Source organism: Bombina bombina, chromosome 3 (assembly GCF_027579735.1).
Source record: "Bombina bombina isolate aBomBom1 chromosome 3, aBomBom1.pri, whole genome shotgun sequence".
Taxonomy (NCBI): domain Eukaryota; kingdom Metazoa; phylum Chordata; class Amphibia; order Anura; family Bombinatoridae; genus Bombina; species Bombina bombina.
Window position 1 is genome coordinate 304,826,525 of NC_069501.1, and position 13,687 is coordinate 304,840,211.

General features: G+C 38.5%; 1 protein-coding gene across 3 annotated transcripts in view; it reads right to left on the reverse strand.

Annotated features, from left to right (window-relative positions):
- Positions 1–1,987: 1,987 nt before the first annotated feature.
- Positions 1,988–13,687, reverse strand: part of MAP3K15 (mitogen-activated protein kinase kinase kinase 15) — a 551,607-nt gene continuing 539,907 nt past the window's right edge. For all 3 annotated transcript variants that reach the window (XM_053706395.1, XM_053706394.1, XM_053706393.1), the window contains one exon: positions 1,988–2,324. In XM_053706395.1, the coding sequence (XP_053562370.1) occupies positions 2,246–2,324 (79 nt within the window). In that variant the 3' untranslated portion in view covers positions 1,988–2,245. The remainder of the gene's footprint in view (positions 2,325–13,687) is intronic.

Genomic DNA, 13,687 nt, shown 5'->3' on the forward strand with positions numbered 1-13,687 from the left:
AGTGTTTCATATTGTGGAATCATCTTCCATCATACCGATCTTGATTAGGATTTCAGTGATATTGTGTGACATTTCATTCAAAACCCATGACGACACTCAGTAAATATTTAACTGTTTGTTTACACCAATTCATCTCTTTATAAAACGATACTACCATCAACTAAGTAAGTACAGGTAAAACTCATATAGAACATTGATGAGCCATATTTCTACACAATTGGCAGCATGATATTTTTCAAAAAAACTAAATTATACCAAAGAATATAGATAAGGTGTATTTTTTACCTTCTGTGATTACAACACAGAGTCAAGTGGCATTGATTGATCTCTAAAGAGAGGTTTATAACACTTTGCAATGTCATTTTATGTATATGTAAGACGAAGCTCACTATTTTCACAAGATTAGGGCTTGTTATATTGTATTCATTTTCTATCTGTTTGCTTACTTGTTGCCAATAGTGAATTGATAATTAGCACAATTGCTTGAACATGGGATAAGTGGAGGGTAGGGGTGGGGTTACTATTTCCAATGTTTTATAAAAAGCCAGAGCTTCCACTGTTAAGACAGATGCCTGATGAAACAGCCAGTTTGGCTGAGAAACGCGTTGCAACTGTTTTTAAAAACATTTGTTGTTACTTTGTTTGGGGTGTATTGAGTACATCCTTACTTTTAAATAAACTACATTTTATCTACGGTTTGGAAGCCTGAGCTTTTATTTTCTGGATTACCTGGATTCACCATCCTGTTGCAGGATCAGTGTAGCTGGGTCACTGCAATTCACCAGCCTGCATCAATTAGCACATGGGTGCTGCTCATTTTGTGAGTATTATACCATCTACCTGATCTATTACTATCTTTATTCCAACTGAGTTGCACTAGGAGGCACCCTTTCTTTTTGTGATCTTTTTCACAGATTCCAAACTTAACTTAGAGACATATATAATAATTTGCAGATTGTTATAGGAAACAATACATATACTGTACTCAATGGCATGCTAATCCAAGAACGACAATGGTTCACAAAACCAAGTTACAAATGAAAAAAAAAGAAAAAAACAATCTCTGTGCTTTCATGTAATACTGTGACTAAAAATGCATTTTTATGGGAAAATATGCAAGAAAGGAATGTGCATTTTGCCAACGTTTCACAGTGGTGAAATATATATATATATATATATATATATATATATATATATATAGAGAGAGAGAGAGAGAGATAGATAGATAGATAGATAGATAGATAGAGAGAGGGAGAGAGAGAGAGCTGGTTGGTCTGATGAAGGGGTGAATACCCCGAAACGTCACTGTAATAAAATTGTGTTATACACTTGATAAGACCACAGAGTGCTTTGTCTATTAGCTCTATTTACCACTCCTAGCACCCTGGCATATGAAGTTTGTTAGTGGGAGTGCACCTATCTCTACAGAATATATATATACATATATATTTTTATATATATTTACATTAACAATATTTGCATTTAAAGAAAGTCTGGATGATATATACTATTTTCCTCTCTTACTTAGGAGTCTAATATATAAACACTATAGGGTTTATACTTAAGCCATTACAAAGATGTTCCAATGACCTGTAGCCTTAAAAATGGTAAATGTTGCTGGGGGGAAAAAAAACCCAGTGCTAATCTTTTCAACTGGATTAAAATATATTCCTATATTCAAGGAAACATTGTTCAGTTTAGGCTGATTTTCTTTAATATCCTTTCCTATCTTTAACATTGAGTGGACTAGTAACGTTTGCCCTCTGGGCTAGTAGCTTTTAAGCCCCTGTATAGTAAAACCATAATGATATTTGTCCAGCACTAAATGAATATATATATATACACACACACACATACACACACAATATACACATATTAAAAGGAAAACAGTATTCCGTTAATCTTTTGCCCATCTATCAACTCATTCTTCTGTTAAATTCTTTTGTACACTCAACATTTCATATACAGACTAAATAGAAACGCCAGATATATTTTAGAAATTTGATATTAAGATTATTTTCCATTTTTTCATACAGTAACTTAAAATCTGCCATAGAAAACGTCCTATTTTGCAGACATTTGAGTAGAGAGAAGAATATGAAATTATCTACATATACAAAGAGGTACAGAGGAGAAAATATCTACACAAATAGTGTACAAAAGGTAAATAAATTAAAGATTGGAATGCTTTTGTCTTTTTATGATACATTTACATATTACCGATGTGCCTAAAGTATTTATACAGTTAATTGTCAGCATTGATTTTCTTGTTAGGTTTTCTGTATTTTGATATTGCTTTCCATAGTCTGCAGAGGGGTCCGCCCCTGAAACAGAAGAGAGAACTATGTAAATACAATCACAAGGAACATACATGTGATTTATAACCCTAATAAACTGTAATTTAATGATAGAAATCCATATTATCCACTACTATAACACACACATAGCAGCAGATCAGTATTACAATATTTTATTATGAATGTGCAGTTATTCATAAGAAGAAGTAATATCTACATACTTGATATTTTTTGCTCAATAAACGTGAAGTTGTGCTCACCTAGTTACCTTTCAGCCAAGAAACATTAGCAGGAGGCTCCTATTAGCCAATGGGCATAATTAATAAATACCTAAAAGCCAATAAGCAGCATCTGGAATTTCCTTTCAGCCAATGAGCATAGTAAGTAGTACTGATACTGCTTTATTAAAGGGACATTAAACACTTTGAGATGGTAATATAAAATGATAAATTGTATATATAAAACAACTCTGCAATATACTTTCATTATTTATTTTGTCCTCTTTTCCTCTAATTCCATTCTGAAATTGTGAGCTTTTCAGTTCCTGTTAGGAATGGAAGTGCAGAACACTGTTAAATCCAGCACAACCATTGGCTGCACACTCTAGTGACCTATTTATAACGGTCCCTAATTGGCCACAGCAGAGAAGGTAACACAAGTTACAACATGGCACCTTCCAGTGTTTTATAAACACTAAAACTTTACACTTATTTTGTCACTTTTTAAACAACTAATGAAATTTAAAAAATACATCTACATGTTAGTCATGGACTAATCTTTTCTTTGAATGCATCATTCTATCTAGCATGTATTTAGTCTTCAATGTCCCTTTAATATACATTTTAATTTAAACAGCTTTTACGCTACATGTCTTAAAGCAAAAATATCAACATGATTAAAAGCACCTATTTCATATGGATGGTAGAAAATTGTTGAGTATAATGTACAGTTCATCAAAATATTTACATTTGTGATTGTATTGCAGCTTTTTGTTCAAGTGAGCAGATTCTTATAATGTCTAAACAGATGACCTAATTTATGAGAGAGAGAGAGACAGAGAGAGAGAAAGAGAGAGAAAGAGAGAGTGAATGCTGGGACTACTCTGTAAATTTGCATTTCTGAATAGTAGATCAGTCTGATGCTGAAAAATGTAAGCAGGGTGGGGGGGGGATTACAAGAAAAACAACACACTGGCATAGTAAGTGCTAGATCATCTTCAAACAGAGAATTGCATGCTGAGATATACTGTATGTATATAACATAGTCACATATAATGTACAGGAAGTCACAGGCCAATGACAGTTGTTAGGTGACGTACTATAAAAAGTTTTCGTAATGAGACGAAAAATTGTGTCAAAATATGTCAACATTTTCATTTCAATTGTTTTCCGTTCCTGGGTATCTGCAAATTTAAAATACATGATACTGTGCACAGCATGTGGTATACAGGATACAGTGCACAGCATGTGGTATACAGGATACAGTGCGCAGCATGTGGTATACAGGATACAGTGCGCAGCATTTGGTATACAGGATACAGTGCACAGCATGTGGTATACAGGATCCAGTGCGCAGCATGTGGTATACAGGATCCAGTGCGCAGCATGTGGTATACAGGATCCAGTGCGCAGCATGTGGTATACAGGATCCAGTGCGCAGCATGTGGTATACAGGATCCAGTGCGCAGCATGTGGTATACAGGATCCAGTGCGCAGCATGTGGTATACAGGATCCAGTGCGCAGCATGTGGTATACAGGATCCAGTGCGCAGCATGTGGTATACAGGATCCAGTGCGCAGCATGTGGTATACAGGATCCAGTGCGCAGCAGGTGGTATACAGGATCCAGTGCGCAGCAGGTGGTATACAGGATACAGTGCACAGCATGTGGTATACATGATACAGTGCACAGCATGTGGTATACAGGATCCAGTGCGCAGCATGTGGTATACAGGATCCAGTGCGCAGCATGTGGTATACAGGATCCAGTGCGCAGCAGGTGGTATACAGGATACAGTGCGCAGCATGTGGTATACAGGATACAGTGCGCAGCATGTGGTATACAGGATACAGTGCGCAGCATGTGGTATACAGGATACAGTGCGCAGCATGTGCTATACAGGATACAGTGCGCAGCATGTGCTATACATGATACAGTGCACAGCATGTGCTATACATGATACAGTGCGCAGCATGTGGTATACATGATACAGTGCGCAGCATGTGCTATACATGATACAGTGCGCAGCATGTGGTATACATGATACAGTGCGCAGCATGTGGTATACATGATACAGTGCGCAGCATGTGGTATACATGATACAGTGCGCAGCATGTGGTATACATGATACAGTGCGCAGCATGTGGTATACATGATACAGTGCGCAGCATGTGGTATACATGATACAGTGCGCAGCATGTGGTATACAGGATACAGTGCGCAGCATGTGGTATACAGGATACAGTGCGCAGCATGTGGTATACAGGATACAGTGCGCAGCATGTGGTATACAGGATACAGTGCGCAGCATGTGCTATACATGATACAGTGCGCAGCATGTGGTATACATGATACAGTGCACAGCATGTGCTATACATGATACAGTGCGCAGCATGTGCTATACATGATACAGTGCGCTGCATGTGGTATACATGATACAGTGCGCAGCATGTGGTATACAGGATCCAGTGCGCAGCATGTGGTATACAGGATCCAGTGCGCAGCATGTGGTATACAGGATCCAGTGCGCAGCAGGTGGTATACAGGATACAGTGCGCAGCATGTGGTATACAGGATACAGTGCGCAGCATGTGGTATACAGGATACAGTGCGCAGCATGTGGTATACAGGATACAGTGCGCATCATGTGGTATACAGGATACAGTGTGCAGCATGTGGTATACAGGATACAGTGCGCAGCATGTGCTATACATGATACAGTGCACAGCATGTGCTATACATGATACAGTGCACAGCATGTGGTATACATGATACAGTGCACAGCATGTGCTATACATGATACAGTGCGCAGCATGTGGTATACATGATACAGTGCGCAGCATGTGGTATACATGATACAGTGCGCAGCATGTGGTATACATGATACAGTGCGCAGCATGTGGTATACAGGATCCAGTGCGCAGCATGTGGTATACAGGATACAGTGCGCAGCATGTGGTATACAGGATACAGTGCGCAACATGTGGTAAACAGAATACAGTGCGCAGCATGTGGTATACAGGATACAGTGCGCAGCATGTGGTATACAGGATACAGTGCGCAGCATGTGCTATACAGGATACAGTGCGCAGCATGTGCTATACATGATACAGTGCGCAGCATGTGCTATACATGAGACAGTGCACAGCATGTGGTATACATGAGACAGTGCACAGCATGTGGTATACATGATACAGTGCGCAGCATGTGGTATACATGATACAGTGCGCAGCATGTGGTATACATGATACAGTGCGCAGCATGTGGTATACATGATACAGTGCGCAGCATGTGGTATACAGGATCCAGTGCGCAGCATGTGGTATACATGATACAGTGCGCAGCATGTGGTATACATGATACAGTGCACAGCATGTGGTATACATGATACAGTGCGCAGCATGTGGTATACATGATACAGTGCGCAGCATGTATCATTTCCATTGGAAACCTCACAATTAAAATACTGAAAGGGAACTTTAAAAGCACCAGGACTGGAAAACAATTGAAATGAAAATGGTGACATATTTTGACACAATAAACACAGGACTAAATGCAGATTGCAGCTTTTTGTCACATTACCAAAACTTTATATAGTAAGTCACCTAACATCTGTCATTGGCTTGTGACTGCCTGTATAATATATGTGACTATGTTGTTATGTACATACAGTATATCTCAGCAATTCTCTGTTATAAGATTACCCAGCACTTACTATGCCAGTGTGATTTTCTTGTAATTTTCAACCCCTACTCACATTTTCAGCATCAAAGTGATCTGTTATTTATTACCCCCTGCAAATTCTCTCAGTTGGTTTAAAAAAATGACTCAAAGGGTTAAAAGATATAACACCAGCTATGCTCATAGACTTAAATTAACATCAGAGTTTTTGGTAAATATAAAGGAAAAACAGTGGCACAGATTTGTTTGAAACATGGTATTTCGATAGATCTTGTTGAGAGTTAACTACCTAACTTTGGGTAAATATGTGTATGATTATTAGTTTTTGAGATATTTGTTAAAAAATAAATAAATTAAAAAGCCATAGTGCATTTGGGACGCAAGCGCAGATTGCACAGCTGTCACCCACCAATTGTTTTCTGTGTGTCTCAACCATTGTAACACCTTACGGTGTATAGGGCTGTACCAAACACAATATATCAGACATCCCAACTCTCCCGGAAGTTCCAGGAGTCTCCCGCATTGAAATAGCAGCTCCCTGACGCCTGCAAATTAAATACTGCATACCAGAAACTTGCGGCACAGTAGCCAGTGAAGCCACCTCCCTGAAATTAGTTTTTGCAGGATGGGATGTCTGATATATATATATATATATATATAGAGAGTGAGAGTGAAAGTGAGAGAGAGAGATTATAATTGATTCTCATTGCAGTAATTATGCATTAACTTGCAGCCCAGGAAAATAATAACATTGTTCTCCCTATTTCTTGTGAAAGTGTAGTATATTCAATAACAAGCAGGAAGGAATACTGTAAGCAGGTCCATTTTTAGGGGGAGGCAACAGAGCTGCTGGGACTCTTTATGTTTTAGTTTGTGCTAGAATGATTTAGAAAAAAAACAACAACATGTTTTTTTTTTCTGTCATCTGCAGCCAAACTCCAATGTAAAAGCTCTGTCCCTCTACAGTGTCCCCTCCTCTTGAGCTGCCTCCCCACCTTCCTCCAAGCACAGTGGTAGGGTCCTCATGTCCTTCCCTCTCTAATTTATTATTTTTATTCTGCATCAAGACTTGTCAGAGAGAAGGAGTTAAATAGGTAACTTAAAGGGACAGTAAACATAAAAAATAATGATACATAATTCTGCACTATGTGCAGTATTATCTAACATTATTCTAGCGACACCTTAAAAAAAAACATAATTTATGTAAGAACTTACCTGATAAATTCATTTCTTTCATATTGTCAAGAGTCCATGAGGCCCACCAAAACCTGTGATGCCATGCTGGTGCTATCAGAAACACATGCAATTGTTCCAATCTGATCTTGGAGATCACCCTTGGAAGAAGAAATAGAGGCGGAAAAATTTAAGCAGGTTGGTAAAACCAAGGAACTGCTAATGTATCCACCATCTCCGCCTGAGGATCCCTGGACCTGGAAAGGTACCTGGGAAGCTTCTTGTTTAGATGAGAAGCCATCAGATCTATTTCAGGGAGACCCCACATCTGTACAATCTGACAAAATACATCTGGATGGAGAGACCACTCCCCTGGATGTAAAGATTGACAACTGAGATAATCCGCTTCCCAATTGTCTACACCTGGAATATGTATCGCAGAAATTAGACAGGAGTTGGATTCCGCCCAAGAAAGTATACAAGATACTTTTTTTTATCGCTAAATGACTGAGTCCCTCCTTGATCATTGACATATGCCACAGTTGTTATATTGTCTGTCTAAAAACGAATGAATAATTCTCTCTTTAATAGCGGCCAAGCCTGAAAAGCCCTGAAAATAGCACAGAGTTCTAAAATATTTATTGGTAACCTCGCCTCTTGAGGATTCCAAACTCCTTGTGTTGTCAGAGACCCTCAGACAGCTCCCCAACCTGTGAGACTTGCGTCTGTTGAAATCACAGTCCAGGCAGGACGAACAAAAGAGGCCCCTTGAATAACCCTATGATAGACTAACCACCAGGATGGAGAGAGTTGAATGTTGGGATTTAAGTATATCAACTGTGATATCCGAGTATAATCCTTGCACCATTGATTCAGCATGCAAAGCTGCAGAGGTCTCATATGAAAATGAGCAAAGGGGATCGCGTCCGATGCTGCAGTCATGAGACTTAAAACTTCCATGCACATAGTCACTGAAGGGAATGATCGAGACTGAAGGTTTCGACAGGCAGAAACCAGTTTTATTTGTCTCTTGTCTGTTAAAGACAAAGTCATGGACACTGAATCTATCTGGAAACCTAAAAAGGTGACCCTTGTCTGAGGAATCAAGGAACTCTTTGGTAAATTGATCCTCCAACCATGTCTTTGAAGAAACAACACACGTTGATTTGTGTGAGATTCTGCTAAATGAAAAGATTGAGCCAGTACCAAGATATCGGCCAAATAAGGAAACACTGCAATACCCTGCTCTCTGATTACAGATAGAAGGGCACCAAGAACCTTCGAAAAGATTGTTGGAGCTGTGGCTAGGCCAAATGGAAGAGCAACAAACTGGTAATGCTTGTTGGAATATGAAGATACGCATCCTGTAAGTCTATTAAGGACATGTAATGACCTTTCTGAATAAAAGGCAGAATAGTCCTTATAGTCACCATCTTGAAAGTTGGAACTCTTACAAAATGATTCAAAAACTTCAGAACTGAAAGATTTGAATAAAAACCCAGACCCTGTTCCAGAATTGGAACTGGTACAATCACTCCTGAAAGCTCTAGATCTGAAACACATTTCAGAAAAGCCTGAGCTTTCACAGGATTTGTTGGAACGTGAGAAAGAAAAAATCTTCTCACAGGAGGTCTTATTCTGAAACCTATTCGATACCCCTGGGAGACAATATTCTGAATCCAATGATTCTGAATGGAACCTGCCCAAACATCTTGAAATAATTTCAATCTGCCCCCCACCAGCAGAACTGGATCGAGGGCTGCACCTTCATGCAGTCTTGGGAGCTGGCTTTGGTTTCTTGTAAGGCTTGGATTTATTCCAACTTGAGGATGGCTTCCAATTGGAGCCAGAGTCTTTAGGGGAAGGAGTGGTATTCTGTTCTCTATTCTGACGAAAGGAACAAAACCGATTAGAAGCTTAAGATTTGCCTTTAGACTTTTTATCTTGAGGCAAAAAAACTCCCTTCCCCCCAGTAATAGTGGAAATAATTGAATCCAACTAGGAACCAAACAAATTATTACCCTGGAATGAAAGAGATAGTAAACTAGATTTAGATACTATGTCAGCATTCCATGATTTGAGCCATAAAGCTCTTCTAGCTAAAATAGCCAAAGACAAAGATTTAACATTAATCTTGATGATATAAAAAATAGCATCACAGATAAAATGATTAGCATGTTGAAGCAAACGAACAATGCTATACAAATCAGAGTCTTTTTCCCATTGTGCTAAGCTATCCAACCAAAAAGTTGATGCAGCTGCAACATCAGCCATAGAAATGGCAGGTCTGAGCATATAGCCAGAATGCAAATAATATTTCCTTAGATAAGATTCAATCTTCCTATCTAAAGGATCCTTAAAAGAGGTACTATCTTCCTTAGGAATAGTAGTACATTTAGCAAGATTAGAAATAGCCCCATCAACCTTAAGGGACTTTTCCCCAAAACTCTAATTTAGCCACTAGCAAAGGATACAACTTTTTAAACATTGAAGAAGGAACAATAGAAGTACAAGGCTTAGACCATTCCTTATCAATCACATCAGAAATAGCATCAGAAACAGGAAAAACTTCAGGAGTAGTCAAAGGAGGTTTATAAACAGAATTTAAATGTTTACTGAATTTATTAACAAGAGGATCAGACTCCTCAATACCCAAAGTTATTAACACTTCTTTTAACATAGAACAAATATACTCAATCTTATAAAATATAAGAAGATTTATCAGTGTCAATGTCTGATGAAACGACAATTATCTATGCTGAGTAACACGTTGCTGTAATCATAGTGGGTTTAATAAAGTTCACACTTTTTAATATTACTTGCTCTGTTCTTTTAATGGTCCGATCCTTCTGACCCTTTTGGCCCAGTATACTCGGGCATTATTGGCCTCTCCTCTCATCTGGTTGGTTGGATGACTGCGATCCTCTGAGGGAACCCCGCTCTGGTGGCTAGTGCTCCTATCCACATAATGTGACGTTGGCGTGTGGGCGTTCCGCCTGAGTCTTTTGGGTGACTCTTTGGTCCCATACCACTCTGAGGCACTCCGGTTGTGCCGCTGCATATGTGAGTAGCCATCTGGAGGGGGGGGGGCTATTTGCTACAAGCATTATTGTCTCCTACGTTATTACCCTATGTGGCACCTCTTTTATTTCCTTGCTCCTACAGGTTACAATGTCTGAAGTAGGATCTTCTGAGTCAGAGAGATCCTCATCAGAGGAGGATATATCAGTATGTTGCCGGTCATTACAAATTTCATCAGTATAATGAGAAGTTTTTAAAGACCTTTTACGTTTATATGAAGGCGGTATAGCAGCCATAGCCTTCTGTATCGCATCATCAATATAATTTTTCATATCAACAGGGATATCATGTACTTTAGATGTTAAAGGAACAACAGATACTGTACTATCACTAATAGAAAACTTTTCTGCATTCAAAAGCTTATCATGACAACTGTTACATACTACAGCTGGAGATATAATCTCCACTAGCTTACAACAGATACACTTAACTTTTGTAGAACTGTGTTCAGGTAGCATCTTCTGAGACAGGATCAGATTGAGACATCTTGTAAAATGTAAAAATAAATAAATAACATTAAAGGGACACTGAAACCAAATTTTTTCTTTCATGATTCAGATAGAGCATGCAATTTTAAACAACTTTCTAATTTACTCCTATTATCAATTTTTCTTCGTTCTCTTGCTTTCTTTATTTGAAAAAGAAGGCATCTAAGCTATGTTTTAGTTCAGAACCATGGAAAGCACTTGTTTATTGGTAGGTGAATTTACCCACCAATCAGCAAGAACAACACAGTGTGTTCACCAAAAATGGGCCGACATCTAAACTTACATTCTTGCATTTCAAATAAAGATACCAAAAGAATGAAAAGAATTTGATAATAGGAGTAAATCCGAAAGTTGCTTAAAATTGCATGCTCTATCTGAATTATGATAGAAAAAAATTTGGTTCAGTGTCCCTTTAAACAGAAATATCTTATTTCCACATATAGCAGTTTCAGTAATGGGAAAAAATGCAAATGCTAAAATTGGCAAAAAAAGCAAATAGCACAGCCCTCTGAGCATAAAGAAGGCAAGGAGCACAATGACACAATAAATAACAGCATTTTGCGCCCTCGCAAGCCTAATTTGCCCACAAGTTTTCCAAGAATAAAACAAGTCAAATTGAAAAAAAGACTATGGGGGGTAGTTATCAAGCCGTCTACTTTTCTGACTTCGCCGGCCCAATACGCCCGCCTAAGCTCGCCTACCTTCGCCGCCGCGGACCTGAAAAAATACGCCTAAGTTATCAAATAAAGCTGTCAAAAAGCTGCGGGGCGATGAGCAGCGGACTGTGACAGTTATCACTCATCCGATCTCGCTGCCCTTCGGCTTTTTCCCAGCTTTATTGCTAGCCTGTCACTAAGCACTCACACTAAACTGCACTGTTCTACCCCCTATACCGGCGCCCCCGGAGCCCCCCGCAACTAAATAAAGTTACTAACCCCTAAACCGCCGCTCCTAAACCCCGCCGCAACTCTTATAAATGTATTAACCCCTAAACCGCCGCTCCTAGACCCTGCCGCAACTCTTATAAATGTATTAACCCCTAAACCGCAACTAAATAAAGTTACTAACCCCTAAACCGCCGCTCCTAAACCCCGCCGCAACTCTTATAAATGTATTAACCCCTAAACCGCCGCTCCTAGACCCTGCCGCAACTCTTATAAATGTATTAACCCCTAAACCGCCGCTCCCGGACACCGCTGCCACCTACAGTATACCTAGTAACCCCTATCCTGCCCCCCCTACACCGTCGCCCTCTATTATAAAATTATTAACCCCTATCCTGCTGATCCCGCACCTCTCCGCAACTAAATAAATAGTTTAACCCCTAAACCGCCGCTCCATGAACCCGCCGCAACCTATATTAAACCTATTAACCCCTATCCTGCCCCCCCTACACCGTCGCCACCTATAATAAATGTATTAACCCCTAATCTGCCCCCCCTACACCGTCGCCACCTATAATAAATTTATTAACCCCTATCCTGCCCCCCACTACGCCGCCGCCACTGTAATAAAATTATTAACCCCTAAACCTAAGTCTAACCCTAACCCTAACGCCCCCCTAACTTAAATATTAATTAAATAAATCTAAATAAATTAACTCTTATTAACTAAATGAATCCTATTTAAAACTAAATACTTACCTTTAAAATAAACCCTAATATAGCTACAATATAAATAATAATTATATTCTAGCTATCTTAGGATTTATATTTATTTTACAGGTAACTTTCAATTTATTTTAACCATGTACAATAACTATTAAATAGTTATTAACTATTTAATAGCTTACCTAGCTAAAATAAAGAGAAATGTACCTGTGAAATAAATCCTAACCTAAGTTACAATTACACCTAACACTACACTATACTTTAATAAATTATTCCTATTTAAAAATAAATACTTACCTGTAAAATAAACCCTAAGATAGCTACAATATAATTAATAATTATATTATAGCTATCTTAGGATTTATATTTATTTTACAGGTAACTTTGTATTTATTTTAGCTAGTTAGAATAGTTATTAAATAGTTATTAACTATTTAATAACTACCTAGCTAAAAGAAATACAAAATTACCTGTAAAATAAATCCTAACTTAAGTTACAATTAAACCTAATACTACACTATCATTAAATTAATTAAATAAACTACCTACAAATAACTACAATTAAATACAATTACATAAACTAACTAAAGTACAAAAAATAAAAAAAGCTAAGTTACAAAAAAATAAAAAAATAAGTTACAAACATGTTAAAAATATTACAACAATTTTAAGCTACTTACACCTAATCTAAGCCCCCTAATAAAATAACAAACCCCCCCAAAATAAAAAAATGCCCTACCCTATTCTAAATTAAATAAATTTCAAAGCTCTTTTACCTTACCAGCCCTTAAAAGGGCCATTTGTGGGGGCATGCCCCAAAGAAAACAGCTCTTTTGCCTGTAAAAGAAAAATACAACCCCCCCCCAACATTAAAACCCACCACCCACATACCCCTAATCTAACCCAAACCCCCCTTACAAAAACCTAACACTAATCCCCTGAAGATCATCCTACCTTGAGTCGTCTTCACTCAGCCGAGCCACCGATGGAACTGAAGAGGACATCCGGAGCGGAAGAAGTTAATCCTCCAAGCGGCGCTGAAGAAATCTTCCATCCGATGAAGTCATCATCCTGGCGGCGCTGAAGAAAAGTCTTCGATCCGGCCGATGTCATCTTCAAAGAGGCGCTGAAGAGGTCT